Here is a 15,543-nt window from a genome sequence, read left to right on the forward strand (position 1 = left end):
AAAGAGCTGGCAGAGGAGATAGTTGAGGCAGGTATGATAACAATTGACATTTGGACAGGTACATGGCTAAATGCAGTTAGGTGGGACCAGTGTGGACAGGGCATCTTGGTGGGCATGGGCAAGTTGTGTCAAAGGGCAAGTTGTGTCAAAAGGCCTGTTTCCATGTTGTGTAACTCTGATGCATAACATACCCTACTTCTCTCCCTATATACGGGCCACCTGATTCCTGTTTGCTTTCAGCACATTTCTCATTTGATTTCTAGCATTTGCAGTATTTTGTTTGAGATTACCCAACTGAAATAGCTTGCTACAAGGTGTGCATTCAATGTGACGAGATCATTGTTATTACTGGTTGCAATTAAGTTATGGTTCATTTGAGCTGTTGTCCATTAAATCTGTTTATTGCAATGCACTAATAGGACAAAGGTATAATAGTAGAAAGGCATGGATAGAGGAATGCAAATCTTTTGTATTTAAATGGAAGGCAAGGATCTGTGTGTTTATGGGCGACATATTTTCAGACCTTGAATAAAAACTATTCCACATGGACTGTTTGCAAATGGTGATGCTTCTGACAGACACACTTGACCTCACAGATAAAAGAAAAATAATATTCATTATTTATTTATTTTTGTTAGAAGTACAATAATGTGGTACCACAGTACCTAATGCTTATTGACATATTACATTTCATATGGTGACTAAAATTAGAGCACATGGTATTGGGGGTAGGGGGTTGACATGGATAGAAAATTGGTTGGCAGACAGGAAGCAAAGAGGAGTGAACGGGTCCTTTTCAGAATGGCAGGCAGTGGGGAGTGGAGTGCCGCAAGGCTCGGTGTTGGGGCCGAACTGTTTACCATATATATTAATGATTTGGAAGAGGGAATTAGGAGCAACACCAGCAGGTTTGCGGATGACACAAAGCTGGGTGGCAGTGTGAGCTGTGAAGAGGATGTTAGGAGGTTGCAGGGTGACCTGGACAGGTTGAGTGGGCAGATGCGTGGCAGATGCAGTATAATATAGATATATGTGAGGTTATCCACTTTGGCGGCAAAAACAAGGGGGCAGATTATTATCTCAATGGGGTTAGGTTAGGTAAGGGGGAGGTACACCGGTCACTGAAAGTTGGCTTACAGCAGGCAGTGAAGAAAGCTAATGGAATGTTGGCCTTCATAACAAGAGGATTTCAGTATAGGAGTAACGAGGTTCTTCTGCAGTTGTATAGGGCTCTGGTGAGACCACATATAGAGTATTGTGTACAGATTTGGTCTCCTAATTTGAGGAAGAACATCCTTGTGATGGAGGCAGTGCAGCGTAGGTTCACGAGATTGATCCCTGGGATGGCGGGACTGTCATATGAGGAAAGATTGAAAAGACTAGGCTTGTATTCACTGGAGTTTAGAAGGATGAGGGGATCTTATAGAAACATATAAATTTATAAAAGGACTGGACAAGCTAAATGCAGGAAAAATGTTCCCAATGTTGGGTGAGTCCAGAACCAGTGGCCAGTCTTAGAATAAAGGGGAGGTCATTTAAGACCGAAGTGAGGTCATTTAAGACCGAAGTGAGGTCATTTAAGAATTTTTCACCCAGAGTTGTGAATTTATGGAATTCCCTGCCACAGAGGCCAGTGGAGGCCAAGTCACTGGATGGATTTAAGAGCGAGTTAGATCGAGCTCTAGGGCCTACTGGAGTCAAGGGATATGGGGAGAAGGCAGGCACAGGTTATTAATAGGGGACGATTAGCCATGATCACAATGAATGGCGGTGCTGGCTCGAAGGGCCAAATGGCCTCCTCCTGCACCTATTTTGTGTTTCTAAATAAATGAACATTAGCTACTCTCCAGTCCTCTGAGGCCTCGCCTGTGGTTTAAGATAAGATCTTCATCAATATCACTACAATTTTCCCTCTTGCCTCACTCAATAGCCTGGGTAGATCCCATCAGGCCCTATAGTCTTTATCCAGCTAACACCATCTCCCTCCTGATCTCAAAAACTGTCCTAGCATATTGACACTCCCCACACTGAACTTATTTCCTCCATGCCCTTCATCTTGATGAATACACATGCTAAGTTCTCATTTGTGAAGATGTTCCTGCTGAGACAGTGTGTGACTGTCCAGTCTTCATTTGATCCTTTAATCTAGAGATCAAATAAATGTGCAATACAGAAAAGTTGGATGCAAGGTAACTTGAGCACTGGCATAATTCTACTGACCAGTATGTGTTGCAAGACTAAAATTGCATTTTTTGTTCTTGTATAAAATGCAGAATTACAGGAACAGCTTTGTCATTTCCCTGCAGTCCAGTGTGCTATTAGTTTTGCAGAAGCAAAAGTTGTTGAGAAAACAAATGATCAGGCTGCGAGTACTAAAAATAGATACGCGGTCTATACATTTTAAGGTGTAAGAGGAACTTTAAAGTCCACAAATACTAGCCACTCGGTTTTATATTAAGGTTGGAGAAAATCATCAAATGATTCAAAAACAAAACAAAAATTATTGGAAAAGGATGCACTAAAGGCGGAGCCAGCACACGTGTTGAGGCACATAATGATGGACCAACTTTAGCATATGTACAAAAAACAAACTGCTGGAGGAACTCAGTGGATCATGCAGCATCTATGGAGGAACCGCAGCATCCACAGAATCTGACAGATCAGCCAAGTTCCTCCAGCAGTTTCTTTTTTACTCAAAATTCCAGCATCTGCAATCTTGTCTTCATTTAGTATTTGAATATCAGTAGTATAAAAAAATTAATTAATTGTGAAATAATAATTGCAAAAATACAGAAAATAACATTGAACTAGTGGTTTACAAAGTGGGATTAGTTGTGAGACACTATCGTTTATACTTGTCCTGAATTTAGGAATGTAGAGATAACAGCCCTTCAGCCCAATTACTCACAATTCCAAACCCAGTAATAAACACAGTAGATGGGCAGGTAACTGGATGCCTCCACTAAATGTCAGTTAACTAGTTCCACAGTTCGCAACTACGAATCTCTCTTCGGTTCACACCTGTCCCTCGCCAACAGTCAGCCTATTAGGGAACCTCCTTGCCTGAGGTCATCTGTTGTCAAACCAGATTTGTCCTGTTTCTTCTTTGCTTTATTTTTCCTCCCATTCTCCCTTCGACAATCAGTCTGAAGAAGGGTCCAGACCAGAAATGGCACATCCATTTTCTCCAAATGGTGCCTGACCCACTGAGTCACTCCCAACATTTTGTGTCTATCTTTGGTATAAACCAGCACCTGCAGTTCCTTGTCACCTGTTGCTCTAAGAGATGATCTCCATGTGACAGAAAGGGATAAGAAGTTGATTCTATTATGAATGATTTGTGTCGGAATGCACCAGTCAGTAAACAGTAAGAGTAATAGTTACAATAAACAGAAACAGAAACAGACCCTTTGGCCAACTAAGTCTATCATTCCCCTACACATATATTTGGGCCAATTTATAAGACCAATTAACCTAACAACCAATGAGAGGAAACCAGAGCACACAGTCACAGGGAGAATGTGCAAATAAACACAAACAGACGTTAGGATTAAAACCACGTTGCTGGAACTGTGAGGCAACAGTCATATTGAGTGGACCACTATGTTATCCAAAAGAACCAGAGCAGCAAAAATAATACATTTAAAATTAGTGGTTTGAACATGGAATGCTCTGCCAAAAGGTTAATACATTTTCAACAGAGATCTTCGAAAAGGTTATGTTTGAATACTTCAGAGCTATGGATAACTAACATGGCAGTGGGTCTAATTGAATTAATCTTCAAACCAGCTGGTGCAGATTCAATGTGTAAAATGATTAATATTGTATTACACAAATGGCCCATTTATATTTAATTTAGAGATGCAGCGTGGAAACAGGCCCTTCGGCTCACTGAGTCCATGCTGACCAACGATCACCCATATACTAGTTCTATGTTAACTCAGTTTTGCATCATACTCATTGGAGGCAATTTACAGAAGCCAATTAACCTATAAACTGTACATCTTCAGAATGTAGGAGGAAACCAGAGCTCCCGGAGAAACCCCACGCGATTTCAGGCACTGAGAAGCAGCAACTCTACCCCTACATCACCCCAAGAAAGTCATTGACATTATTAAACAATATAGAAAAGCATTTTACTCCAACAAGAGGCTGTCAGCAATACTTAACGTTCCCAAAGCCCTTTTTAAAAAATATATTTATCTTTAACGTACTGCATTATAACAGGATGCTTTGCAAATGTAATTGGAAATATGTAACCTCAAGTTCATATGGCTAAATTCAGCTCACCTAAATTCACCAGTTATCCAGTACTCAAATTTAAATTGCTCTTAAATTCTCCAATGCCGTATGATTTTGGTGTCTTTGGCAATTGCTCTAACTCAGACGATCTCAACAAACCTAAATTTCTCCTTCCTTATTCTTGCTTTGCTGGTTTCACAAAACAAAGAAGTTCCTTGTTAATCCAAGAACTTGCATAAATTTGCAAATGATGCACAGTACAAATCGAACTGCAGAAAAACAGGAATCACAGGATAACATAGCAAAATTCTTTTGGTCTCAGAAAAATACCGTGAGAAGTTTCTCATTCAGTGCATCAAAGTTATCAAAATACACTGCTGCATGATTTTGTCACATTTATATCACTCCTTTAACATAATAATTGCCATGGATTTCACAGGGTCTTTACCTGGAAAGCATTACACCAAGCCACACTAAGAGATGTTAAAACAGATATCAAATTATTAAATAACTGAATTTGTGCTTCAATGTAAATATAAACATATCTGACAGATAAAAGAAATAATTTTTATTGGCGCACAAGTATGTCAGGTAAATTTTTATCTCCAACATCAACCTGGATTACAGAACCAAAGAGAACAAAAATGTGGGAACAGGACAAACTTAATTTCTGATAACATTTCTCATAAAATTAAAAAAAAAAAGAAAAAAGAATATTCTATAGAAAATTATAAAAGCAAGAATGCATTGGGAAAGGGAAATCAAAAGAACATACTCGGGAGTGGTCTTAGAAACTGGGTTTCCCCCAAAAAATTACTCAATGCGTTATAGAGATAAGATTCCCTTTCTTATGAGAGATGGCCAAATACCTTTAACAAAAGAGGGAAAACTCGCACATAGCCCTTTCAGAAACAAACTATTTATTAGCACAGTTAAAAGGTAATCCATACACCTTATGTGCCAAGTCTCAGGCAACATCCCAAACAAGCTCCGAAGCACAGTCGGCAGGCTGGACTCCAAAATATTTACGGTAAGACATACATAAAAGGTGCAGTCACAAAAATGCACACCATTTAATTGATTTTAAAAGAAGTAGAGGAAAAAAAACAAATAGAGAATGCCAGCTCCTAATCATTAAGAGCACCCAATATACATCACCCTAAATCCCAGAAAACAGTTTATAAACAACCTAAAGATTTAAATACATAAACCAGATTTTAAACACGTTCTCAAAATGAACCAAGCTTAAATTATGCCCATGTTGTGTTGGCAAAATTAGTGCATGTTAAATGCTTTAGGGCAAACTTTACTCCAACATCTCTCAAGTTTATTCCAACATCTTTTGAGTTTACAGTTCACACACCAGGTGCTTATCATACAAAATGGTAGTTCTGAATTTAATTAACAGCCATCTAGTTTAATTTATCAGCCATTAGGAAACTGTTGTAGGATTAACATCAATTACTATAGTTAAAGCTGTTCATCCTTAACACACTTCGAATGGATATAAAACAATCACTGTGTAATTTGCAACAGCAGTCAAAGGCCAATGAAGCCAAGAGCAATGTTGTGCTTTTATATTTTGAAAAGGTCAAACACTGCAGCGCAATCTGCACTTCAAGGTAGTATTTTTGTGTGTAAAAAAACAAGGAGTAGATGACGCCCATTCCTAAAGGTCTCATTCCAATGATTACACAATACTCAAACTAAAATAAAATCTTTGCAATGTGCCAGTTGTTATAATTTATTTATAATTTTTTTGGGGGGAGGGGGTTGGTTGGGAGCAGGAGCGAATGGGAGCTTAATTTTTAAGAAGCCTAATTTACAGGCACACTGTGTATGCATACACATGCACCCATATGAGGTCTATTGGGTAAAAAAATCACTTAAGCACAACACACCATTACTATTTTAAAGTAGGAATTAACACTCTTGGTTACACAGTAGAAGTGTGAAAATGTTATTAATTTACTCACAAACAGTCCTTTTCTTAAGGTGCTCTTACACTACAGCAGCATAGCCTTTATTGAAAAGCTGGTCTCCTTTGTTTGGCTGCCTTCAATAGTGTAAACAAACCTGGCCTCTATCTTACCCATTGCACATCACCTCTTGGGATAAAATAAATGATGTAGAAGCATTAATATTGAAACTTGGTGTACAGATGCCACTCACTCACAACCTGAATTAAATGTGTAAACCCTCCTGGCAACATTGCATTCTCTATTCAGAGTGGCTTTTAGTTTTCACTTAGCATTGAATACTACTCTCCAGTTCCATGGTTATACACAGGTAATGCAATGACATGCCTTATGTCAAGACTTGGGGATGGGTAAGTATTTCACATATTTTGTTAAAAACATATTATTAGAAGCAAGTTGTCAGGCAGAGGATTCCATTTGTCAGTAAACAATTTTCTCTTAACTCCCTTTAATGCAGGTCCATCCCCAAGATTCTAGGAGAGAATGTGTATGCATTTTTTTGAAATAGAATTAGTTACAGAGGTGGAATAGCTAAATCTATGCAAGATTAAATGGTTTGATATCCAGCGTGGCTTCTCTTTCTTCCGATAAGATAAGCAATCAACACAATCAGCACAAGGCCAGCAAGAGCTGCACCAACTATTATTGGGATCAACATGTCATCTTTATCCATTTGGCATTCTTCAGCTGTGCAAAAGAAAATTAATATTTAGAAATCGATTGTTTAAAGTGAGCTTCACGAGTCTAAAAATCCAGCACATATTTTAAAACACACATCATTTTGGGGCAAAGATATTTTAAACAAAAGCACCCAATTTCATGTCAAACTCTCACCTAAACAGACTTATTTGGATGGATTTGTTCAGTGCAAATCAACAGTTCTACTGTTAAGAACTTTCAAAAGAGGAGAATGAAACATCTAGCCACTGGAGCCAACTTTCCATTCAATTAGGTCATGTTCCTATTTCTGAGATCAGCTCCATTTTTCCACCATTACAAATGTTTCAATATTTATATCACAATTTCAATTGCGTCACAGGTAATGAAGTACTCATAAAAGTAGGAGAAACAAAATGCTGAAGTGTCTTTGACCCAAAACATTACTGTTTTTTTTTCTCTACCCATAGAAGCTTCTTACCTGCTGAATGTTTCCACCATTTATTGTTTTTATTTCAGATTTTTAGCATCTGCATAGCACATAGAAGAGTACAGCACCCTTTAGCCCACAGTGCCAGTACCGAGTATGATGCCAGGTTAAATAAATCTCCTCTACCTACACATAATCCAAATCTTCCATTCCCTGTAAATCCAATATCTAAAAGCCCCTTGAATGTCACTGTTGTATCTGCTTCCACCTCTGGTAGTGCGATCCAGGCACCCGCCACTGTGTTAAAAAAAACCCTGCACTTCTTTAATTTTTGCCCTTCTCACCTTAAAGCTATGCTCTCTAGACCTTAACATTTCCTCCCTGGGAAAAAGATTGTGCTACCCTATCTGTACCTCTCATAACTTAATATACTTCTATCAGGTTATCCCTCACCATTCAACCCTCCAAAGAAAACAATTCATTGTTTGTCCAACCTCTCCTTACAGCCAATACCCTTTAATCCAGGCAGCAATCTGCACCCTCATCAAAGCTTCCATATCCTTCCTGCAATAGGGCAACCCGCACACAATTCTCCAAATGCTGTCTAACCAAAGTCATATAAAGCTGCAACACGCCTTCCTGACATACACTCAACGTCCCAACCAATCAAGGCAAGCATACCATATGCCTATACAAGGTTAATTCCCGGGATGGCAGGACTGTCATATGCTGAGAGAATGGAGCAGATGGGCTTATACACTTTGGAGTTTAGAAGGATGAGCGGGAATCTCATTGAAACATATAAGATTGTTAAGGGCTTGGACACACTAGAGGCAGGAAACATGTTCCCGATGTTGGAGGAGTCCAGAACCAGGGACCACAGTTTAAGAATAAGGAGTAAGCCATTTAGAACGGAGACGAGGAAACACTTTTTCTCACAGAGAGTGGTGAGTCAGTGGAATTCTCTGCCTCAGAGGGCGTTGGAAGCAGGTTCTCTGGATGCTTTCAAGAGAGAGCTAGATAGGGCTCTTAAAAATAGCGGAGTCAGGGGATAGGGGGAGAAGGCAGGAACAGGGTACTGATTGGGGATGATCAGCCATGAACACATTGAATGGCCGTGCTGTCTCGAAGGGCCAAATGGCCTGCTCCTGCACCCATTGTCTATTGCCTTCTTTACCATATTATCACTTCTTTCGTTTCTGCCGCATCTGCTCACCAGATGAGGTTTTCCATTCCAAGACATCCGATATGTCCTCGTTCTTTAGTAAGCGTGGTTTCCCACCTTCTGTCGTAGATGGATCTCTCATCCGTGTCTCCTTTGTGTCACGTAGTTCTCTTGCTTCCCCTCCCCCCAGATGGGAACAAGGAGATAACTCAGCTGGTCCTTACTTTTACCACACTAACATTTATCCTCTGCCATTTCTTCAAGGATGCTGCCTTACCCGTTGAGTTACTCCAGCACTATGTTTATTTTTTTAGGACCAGTTATACTCAGTATATCTTGTGGGACAAGGACATGGACAAGGCACATAATATGTTAAATAAAACCAACCTTAATTGAAATGTTGCTGATTTAATGCTAGCTGTATGTGTGCGTATCATCCTTTCAGATAATCACAGAATGTACAAATGAGCAAGAAAACACGTCGTAAAACAATTATATGCATTGTATCAATAGCAAGGAGATGTAGCTATCTTGCCATCTGACAAACACATAAATTACAAAAGGGAAAAACCCATTCATGCAACAAACTACATACTCATTTTTAGAATTTCAGAACATGAACATCAGTGCAGAAAACAAAGCGTTCGCATGATGCACCATTGAAAATGGGAAGAACTTACCAGTTCCATATTTTGAATTATCCACTTTGAATGGCTGCACATGGAGCTCAAATACATTGATGGAAAAGTTTGTGGTCACCTGGAGAACCTGTTCAGCTTGGCACATGTAAGATTTGCCCAAAGTTGTCTGCAGGTAGTGGAGACTGGTATTTTCAGTTTTAAATCTTCCTAAATTAAAATACAAAGAACAATGTCAATAAAATAACGGATCACATAGCATCAGTAAAATCTTAATTCAAACCATAATAGAATGTTTTACGTATCAGAAGGAAAAATAGTTCAAAATCAGATTTCTTCCTGCAGATAGATCTGTCCAAATACCTCAATTCTACAATTCAAGGGCCTTGAAATTAATGACCACTAATTATTAACTATCCAGAAAATGAAGAAAGCCTCTTTCTATTCATGGTCTAAACCCTGCATAGGTTGCAAATACCTTTGAGATAATGTTGGTCCTTTTCTTCTTTAACAATAAGCAATTTTGGATGTGTCATCCAGAATTTGATTTACAAATATGATGCATTTTATAAAAGCCATCTTAATATCAGAGGGATTTCATGAAAATATCAGGAACAATTTTATTCAGGAAAATATAATGACCTAAAACTTGATATGAGGTACGTTTTAAGGAGTGACTCAAAAGGAAGAGGAATTAAATTGTTGTATTGCTAGATAAGGATTCAGATATCTGTAATCGTAGGAGAGATGGATGAATGAAAACAAAGTACATGGAGCAGAATTTCTACTTCTCAAATCATATTAATTCACTCCTACACTTAAACGACACCAGCCAACCAGCCAGGTCAAACTAAACCATGTCCTGACTTTATTTAAACGCGTCTATTACAATACTAAATTTACCACTAATTCCCACCCGCAACATTTTCATACAGAGGGTGGTGGGCTCATGGAACAAGTTGCCAGAGGATGAAGTTGAGGCATTTACAACAAAAATATTTACAATAGACAATAGGTGCAGGAGTAGGCCATTCGGCCCTTCAAGCCAGCTCCGCCATTCAATGTGATCATGGCTGATCAGTACCCCGTTCTTGCCTTCTCCCCATATACCCTGACTCCGCTATCTTTAAGAGCCCTATCTAGCTCTCTCTTGAAAGTATCCAGAGAATCAGCCTCCACCACCCTCTGAGGCAAAGAATTCGATTCCCAACTGTGTGGAAAAAGTGTTTCCTCATCTCTAGAGCCAGGATTTTGCCATAAATGCCATGTCCTTTCTCATGCCTTTGATGATTTCACCAAGATAATGCTTTTTTCACGACATAGGCCTAAATCAGCCTTTTTTTGCTAATAGGTCGTGCTATTTTTTCTGGTTGTACCGTGATTACATTGACTTTTTCTATGTTAACACGTTAATATTAGCATTATTATTAACGTGTTAACATAGTATAAATTATAAGAAAATTTCCACCACTGGGGCGAAACCGGGGGCGCCACCATTGGTCGTTCATTCGTTTGTGCCGTTGCCCTCTAGTTCAGTCTTCTCCAAGATCTATTTAAGATAGAACTGCAGGTGCTGGAAAAATCTAAGGTAGACAAAATATGTTGGAGAAACAGCGGGTGAGGCAGTATCTATGGAGCGAAGGAATAGGCAACATTTCGGGTCCAGATCCTTCTTCAGACTGATGTGGGTGGGCAGGGGGGGGGGGGGGGGAAAGGAAAAGGAAGAGACGGAGACAGTAGGACTAGAGGGAGATCTGGGATGGGGAGGGGGTGGAAGGAGAAGAAAAGGGCTATCTAAAATTAGTCAATGTTGATACCACTGGGGTGTAGATTTCCCAAGCAAAATACCCAAGCTTGTCTCCTCACTACATTTACTGCTGGCTCCAGTCGCAAATCTGAGTTTGAGTGATCTGTGCAAGGCATTCATTGATGCTGGAATTCCACTGTGGAAATATAAAAACAAATCTCTCAGATGTTTTTTAAAGAAATACACAGAGGAACATATACCAAGCGAGTCATCATTACGGAAAAATTATGTTGACATCAACTTCAACATTGTTGTGCAGAAAATTAGAGATGAAGTTGCATGCAACAAAATATGGATCTCAATAGAGATAAGCGATGCTGTGGGGAGATATGTTGCCAATGTGGTCATTGGTACACTGGAGGCAGGTCAACCATCAAAGGAGTATTTGTTGACATCGGAAGTATTGGAGAAGTCAAACAGCTCAACTATTGCTCAGTTATTTACATCTTGACTTGCTGTACTTGGGCCAGAAGGTATAAAACACAAAAATGTTCTTCTGTTTGTGACTGATGCAGCTTCATTCATGAAAAAAGCTGCTCTTTCTGTTAAATGTTTTATTCCCCAAAATGTTGCATTTGACATGCTTAGCTCAAGGACTTCATAGAATTGCCAAGCACATACATAGCTTGTTTCCAAGTGACGGTCGCCTAGTTTCCAATGTCAAGAAAATCTTCCTCAAAGCACCGTCACGTGTGTAGTTGTTCAAGGAATTGGCACCCGAGATTCCGCTACCTCCTCAGCCTGTTTTGACTAGGTGAGGTACATGACTCTCTGCTGTACTCTACTATGCTCAAATTTTGAAAAGATAAAAGTAATCGTCAACTGTTTTGAAGAAGAATCTACTGCAGTCAGGATCGTCTGTGAAATCATGCAGAAAAAATCCCTCCACCGCGATCTTGTGTTTATTGATTCCAATTTTGCAAACTTCCCGCAAGCTATCACTTCCCTTCAGAAACGTGGCGAAACATTAGTGAATAACTTGTAGGTTTTCAACAAAGTAACTGACGATATTCATAAAGTTCCTGGCGATGTGGGTAAAGACATACAAGGAAAATGTGAGAGTGATTTTAGGTAACAAAGTTCTTGAAGAAATACAAAACATAGCTAAAGTTCTCAAAGGTAGTTGCAATGCATAAGATATCGACATGAGTATAGAGACTGTAGCTTGTTTCGGGTATGCACCAGTGACCTCAGCTCGGGTAAAAAGAGGTTTTTCACAACTGAAGCATATTATGTCTGACAGACGGCATAGTTTAACACCAGATAATTTGAAAAAAAATGCTGGTAATTATGTGCAACCAGGCAACTATGGTCATTTAATGTAGCATACTTTGTATTATCAATTTTAACCATATTTTGGTGGTGGAAATACATGCCTTTTTTGGCCAATAAATGCCTTTTTGTAATTTTATTATGCCTTTGAGCCTGCATATTTCAGAGTTTTTTAGTGCCTAAACATCCTGGCTGTACTCATCTACGTTCTCAATGATTTACCCTTTATTTTCAAACTCTGGTCCCTGGTTCTTGACCCCCCCCAACATCGGGAACATGTTTCCTTCCTCTAACGTGTCCCTTAATAATCTTATATGTTTCAATAAGATTCCCTCTCATCCTTCTAAACTCCAGAGTATACAAGCCCAGCCGCTCCATTCTCTCAGCATATGACAGTCCCACCATCCCGGGAATTAACCTTGTAAACCTACGCTGCACTCCCTCAATAACAAGAATGTCCTTCCTCAAATTAGGGGACCAAAACTGTACACAATACTCCAGGTGTGATGATCTCACTAGGGCCCTATACAACTGTAGCAGGACCTCTTTGCTCCTCTTGTTATGAAGGCCAACATGCTATTCGATTTCTTCACTGCCTGCTGTACCTGCATGCTTACTTTCATTGACTGATGAACAAGGATCCCCAGATCCCGTTGTACTTCCCCTTTTCCCAACTTGTCACCATTTAGATAATAATCTGCCTTTCTGTTTTTGTTACCAAAGTGGATAACCTCACATTTATCCTCAATAAACTGCATCTGCCCACTCACCCAACCTGTCCAAGTCACTCTGCATTCTCATAGCATCCTCCTCACAGTTCACACTGCCACCTAGCTTTGTGTCATCTGCAAATTTGCTAATGTTACTTTGAATCCCTTCATCTAAATCATTGATGTATATTGTAAATAGCTGCGGTCCCAGCACCGAGCCTTGCGGTACCTCACTAGTCACTGCCTGCCATTCTGAAAGGGACCCATTAATCCCTACTCTTTGTTTCCTGTCAGCCAACCAATTTTCTATCCATGTCAGCCCTCTACCCCCAATACCATGTGCCCTAATTTTGCCCACTAATCTCCTATGTGGGATCTTATCAAATGCTTTCTGAAAGTCCAGGTAAACTACATCCACTGGCTCTTCCTTGTCCATTTTCCTAGTTACATCCTCAAAAAATTCCAGAAAATTAGTTAAGCATGATTTCCCCTTTGTAAATCCATGCTGACTCGGACCGATCCTGTTACTGCTATCCCAATGTGCCACTATTTTATCTTTTATGTTTGAATCCAGCATCTTCCCCACCACCAATGTCAGGCTAACTGGTCTATAATTCCTTTTTTTCTCTCTCCCGCCTTTCTTAGGATAGGTACAGGAAAGGTGTAGAGGCATATGGGCCAGGTACGGGCAACTGGAACTAGCTTGGATGGAGCATCATGGTCGACGTGGATAAATTGGGCTGAAGGGCCTATTTTCATGCATTACGACTATGACTTTAGTTAGCACTGAACTTTACTATAATTTTCTTTGTAAGTGAAGTGGACTCAGTGGAAAGTGAAGAGTTAAGCCAAGAGTGTTTTATTGTCATATGTCCCAAAATGGAACAATTAAATTTTTACTTGCAGCAGCAGAACATAGTACACTGTAAACACAATAAACAAAACAAATTCAGCATATAAAAACAAACAATAATAGTGTAAAGACAAAAACAACACCCCCCCAAATCTATGTAGTTCGGAGCATGTGGAGGTTGTAGTGTTTAATAGCCAGAGTGTTTTTGAAGAAGTTGCTCCAAACGTTACAGCTTTCTATACCTTCATCCAAATTGTAGGATTGAAATGAGAGAACAGCTAGGGCGCTGTGGGTCTTTTGACGATGCTGGCTGCCCTATTGAGGTAGTGTCTCCTGTAGATCCCATCGATGGTGGGGAGGTCAGTACCCATAATGGACTGGGCGGTGTTAATCTATTTTTACAATTTTCTTTGTTCCTGGGAATTTGAATTGAACCAAGCCCTGATGCAACCAGTCAATATGCTCTCTACTGGACACCAGTGGACGTTCAAGAGAGTTTTTGTCGACATACTAAATCTCCTCAATCTTCTTAGGAAGTAGAGTTGTTGCTGAGCTTTCTTTATGATTGCATCAATGTGCTGGGTCCAGGACAGATCTTCATGGATATGCACACCTAAGAATTTGAAGTTTATTTTACTCTCTTCACCACCGTCTCTTTGATGGAGACAGGTTTGTACATCCAGGGCCTTCCTCTTCTAAAGTCAACAATCAGTTCTTTGGTTTTACTGACGTTGAGCGTAAGGTTGTTGTTCTGGCACCATTCAGTCTGTCGATTGATCTACTTCCTATACTCTGACTCATCAGCATCCATAATTCCAACAATGGTGGTGTCATCAGCAAATATGAAGATTGAGCTGGAAATGTGCCCGGCTACACAGTCATGAGTGTAGAGTGAGTAGAGCAAGGGCTGAGCATGCTATTGTGAGATGCTCCCGTGCTGATGGTTATCGAGGAAGAAGTGTTACTGCCAATTCTTCCTGATTATATTCTGTTGATGAGGTATTTGAAGATCCAGTTGCAGAGAGATGTGCAGAAACCCAGTTCCGTGAGCTTTGTAACCAGTTTGAGGCTGTAATCTATGAACAACACCCTGACGTATATGTTTTTATTGTCCAAGTGGTACAGTGTCGAGTGCATAACCAGCGAGATAACATCCTTCATTGACCTGTTGCGGCGGTCAGCATATTGTAGTGGGCCCAGGTTCTGGTTGAGGGAGGTCGATATGCGCCATAACGAACCTTTCAAAGCACTTTATCACCACGGATGCTAGTTTCACAAGATGGTCGTCATAGTCATGTCACCTTACCTTTGTTGGGCACTGGTATTCAAGATGCCCTTTAAAGCAGGTGGAATCCTCAGATCTCAGTAATGAGAGGTTGAAGATGCCAGCAAAAACTCTAGCCAGTTGGTCTGCACAGGTTTTAAGAATACCACCAAGTATGCCATCAGTTCCAGACACTTTCTCACGGTTCACCCTCCTAATGGATCTTTTGATATCAGCCTCTGTGACTGAGATTGTAATGCCATCGGGTGCTAAGGGGGCCCAGGAATGCTTATCAGTATTCTCCCTATAAAAGTAGACATAAGAAAACATAAGACCCAGAAGAAGGGTCTCAATCTGAAATATCACCCATTCCTTCTCTCCAGAGATGCTGCCTGTCCCGCTGAGTTACTCCAGCATTTTGTGTCTACCTTCTCCCTATCAAAGCCTGCGTGGAAATTATTGAGCTCGTCTGGGAGTGACGCTATCGCCTGAACTGCCCCCTGATTTTGCCTTGTAGGAAGTGATG

At 40.1% G+C, this 15,543-nt stretch overlaps 1 protein-coding gene across 1 annotated transcript in view; it reads right to left on the minus strand.

The window, feature by feature from the left end:
- Positions 1-4,788: 4,788 nt before the first annotated feature.
- Positions 4,789-15,543, minus strand: part of lamp1a (lysosomal associated membrane protein 1a) — a 54,240-nt gene continuing 43,485 nt past the window's right edge. The window contains exons 8-9 of the mRNA XM_055644702.1: positions 9,154-9,321; positions 4,789-6,908 (exon numbers count right to left, since the gene is read on the minus strand). Coding sequence (XP_055500677.1) covers positions 6,769-6,908; positions 9,154-9,321 — 308 coding nt within the window. The 3' untranslated portion in view covers positions 4,789-6,768. The remainder of the gene's footprint in view (positions 6,909-9,153; positions 9,322-15,543) is intronic.

Source organism: Leucoraja erinacea, chromosome 13, assembly GCF_028641065.1.
Source record: "Leucoraja erinacea ecotype New England chromosome 13, Leri_hhj_1, whole genome shotgun sequence".
In the NCBI taxonomy this organism is placed as follows: Eukaryota; Metazoa; Chordata; class Chondrichthyes; order Rajiformes; family Rajidae; genus Leucoraja; species Leucoraja erinaceus.